Source organism: Corvus brachyrhynchos, unplaced genomic scaffold (assembly GCF_000691975.1).
Source record: "Corvus brachyrhynchos isolate BGI_N302 unplaced genomic scaffold, ASM69197v1 scaffold72, whole genome shotgun sequence".
Taxonomy (NCBI): Eukaryota; Metazoa; Chordata; class Aves; order Passeriformes; family Corvidae; genus Corvus; species Corvus brachyrhynchos.
Window position 1 is genome coordinate 2380120 of NW_008236763.1, and position 2674 is coordinate 2382793.

The following is a 2674-nucleotide window of genomic DNA, read 5'->3' on the forward strand; positions in this document are numbered from 1 at the left end:
CCACCAGTGCGTGGCGATGTCCTCGATGGGGCCCCGGCGCTCCGGGTTCACCATCAGCATCCACCGGATCAGCCCGCAGGCATCTGGGGAAGGGACAGATCAGGCACGGGAGGGGACACGGGGATGGGGGACACACAGGGGGATGGGGGCGGCCCTACCTGAGAGCTTCGTGGGCTCCCGGTAGTCCCCGCTCGTGATCTGCTTGACCAGAGTCTTGTAGTCGTGGCCATCGAAGGGCATCGTGCCGTGGACCAGGATGTAGAGGAGGACGCCCAGGGACCAGCTGTCCACCTGGGAAAGGGACAGAGGAGCCTGGAGGGGACAGCAGGACTGGGCTGTCCTGATCCCCATCCTGCCACAGTCTCATCAGGGCTCCCAGGATGGCAGCAGCCACAGGAGGGGACAGGGCATGGGGCAGGAGCTCAGCACATGCACCCACCCCGCAGTGCCCGGGCTCAGGGGTCCCGTTATCCCAAAAACCCCCGGAGCGATTCCCACGCCTGGCAGGGAGGCACAACCAACCTCGGGGCCCTTGTAGGGCCGGCCGTTGATGATCTCGGGGGACGCGTACAGGGGGCTGCCGCAGTAGGTCTGCAGGAGTTTGTCCTGCTGGAAAACGTTGGACAGCCCGAAATCTGCAATCTGGGGGGACAAACACGGCTGTCATCCAGCGGCAAAGTTCCCTTTCCCAAAGTTCCCTTTCCCAAAGTTGCCAAGGCTGAAAGTTTCCCTGGACCTCTCCAGGGATGAGCCTTTGGTTCTGAACCCCCTCCGGGGGCACCTCCAGCCTGGTTTTCCACCCCAAGGTTGCTCCTGTTGCTCTCTGCCTCCCAAAAGCCTCATCCCAGCCACGGCAGCAGCTGCCCTGCGGCCCTGGCAGTGGGAGTAGAGTGGGAAGATGAGGTTGGAAGGGCTTCCAGGCTCTCCTCCAGCTCATTCCCAGGCACCCCAGGCTGTGCCTTGCACAGGTACTCATTATCCTCATTATGGCTGTCACCTCACACCGAGCAGGAGCTTCTGTGGCTGCCCGCGAGCTCCATTGCAAAATCATCCCTGCTGGAGATAAACCCCGCAGCCCGTTATCAGTGACCGCAGGGATCTCCGGCCGAGGCCGCCCCGTGCCCTTCCTCCCTGGCAGAAAGCATCACTCGGGGCCCCTGGAGCTGGGATTTCCTGGCTGGCACGCACAGAAACCAGGAAAAGAGCTCTTCTCATCCACCCAGCGTTGATCTGGGTGCGCAGACTTTGCCCCCTTATCAGCAGGCAGATATCACTTACGGCTTTGCCAGATCTGCCAGGCTCTGTTTTTCCCAGGCAAACCGCATTCCCAGGCAGTGCCAGAGCTCCGGGAAGCCCTGAGGGGACTGAGGTGCTGTGGTCACCCCTTGTCCCTCCACGCTGGGCAGCTCCCCTCGGGTAACCCCCGAGCGCGGCCAGGCCGTGCCAGCCCCTCACCTTGATGTTCCCGTTGGCATCCAGCAGGATGTTCTCCAGCTTCAGGTCCCGGTGGACGACCCCGTTCTGTGGGAAGGGCGGGAGAGCCGGGGTTAATTCGCGGAGGGTTTGAGCGAGGGGAAGTCCGGCACACCGGGAGGGAGGTCACTGCCGGTCAGGGCGCGGCGAGCAGGGCAGAGGAGCCGCGCACAGCGCTGGGTGTGGCCCGGGTGCCACCAGGTCTGGCTCTGCTCGGCAGCAGGAGCAGGGAGGTGCCTGCACCAGGTGCCACCCTGGGCTCCTCCATTGTCCCCAGCACCTGCTGCCAGCCCCACCAGGGCACAGCTCCTGCTTGGCCAGGGCCTGCTGCGCCCAGCTGAGCGAGACCCCGATGTGCCTTGGGGTCAGGAGCTGCCCTGCCAGCCCCTGCTCCCACCGAGGACTGAGGCACAGCCTTGGAGCATCCTCCTGGGAGACCCTGGTCCTGCCAGGGCATCATCCCACAGCCCCGGGGAGGGTCCTGCAGCTTCACGTTCCCGTCAGGAGCAGGACAGGTGACCCAGGGCTTGGCTTCCAGCCCCGCGGGCAGCCCTGGGCGTCTCCGTCTGGTTGGGTGGCAGGGGAGGTGACACCTCCCAGGCCGGGTTAGTCACCCCCACCCCGCAGCAGCCGAGGCCAGGACCTCCCAAAAGCTGCCGGGGCACTGCCACACCCTTCAGACAAAGGCAGCATTAACCCTTCTCCTGGGAAAGGCGCAGAGCCACGAGCTCCTCTCACCGTCCGCGGGGCTGCATCCCTCCCCAGCCCTCTGCTGCAGGGCGGAGCTCTCAGGAGCCCATCCAGCCGCTCCCCCGCCGGGAAAGCACCGGGAAAGCATCGGGAAGCGCGGTGCCAGCCCACCTTGTGGCAGTAGTAGACGGCGGACACGACCTGGCGGAAGAAGTGCCGCGCCTCCTGCTCCGAGAGCCGCTGCCGCTCGCTGATGTAGTCGTACAGGTCCCCTTTGCTGGCGTATTCCATCACGATGACGATCTTGCTGCTGTTCTCAAACACTGCGGGACGTGGGGAAGGGTTAGGAGGGATCCTCGGGACTGTGGGAATGCTCATTAGGACATCGCTGTTAACGAGCAGCTGAAGCCCTGATTGACCCTAACGCTGCCCACCCCAATCGCTGCCCTCAGCCTTGGACTAAACAGGGACCTGCAGGTCAGGGGAGCCGCCAGAGCTGTCACACACATAC

The 2674-nt window shown here is 64.4% G+C and overlaps 1 protein-coding gene across 1 annotated transcript in view; it reads right to left on the reverse strand.

Annotated features, from left to right (window-relative positions):
- The window catches only part of NUAK2 (NUAK family kinase 2), an 11865-nt gene that overhangs the window by 1831 nt on the left and 7360 nt on the right, over positions 1–2674 (reverse strand). Inside the window, exons 3-7 of the mRNA XM_017727163.1 lie at positions 2335–2486; positions 1456–1521; positions 523–642; positions 159–291; positions 5–83 (exon numbers count right to left, since the gene is read on the reverse strand). Of these exons, the coding sequence (XP_017582652.1) occupies positions 5–83; positions 159–291; positions 523–642; positions 1456–1521; positions 2335–2486 (550 nt within the window). The remainder of the gene's footprint in view (positions 1–4; positions 84–158; positions 292–522; positions 643–1455; positions 1522–2334; positions 2487–2674) is intronic.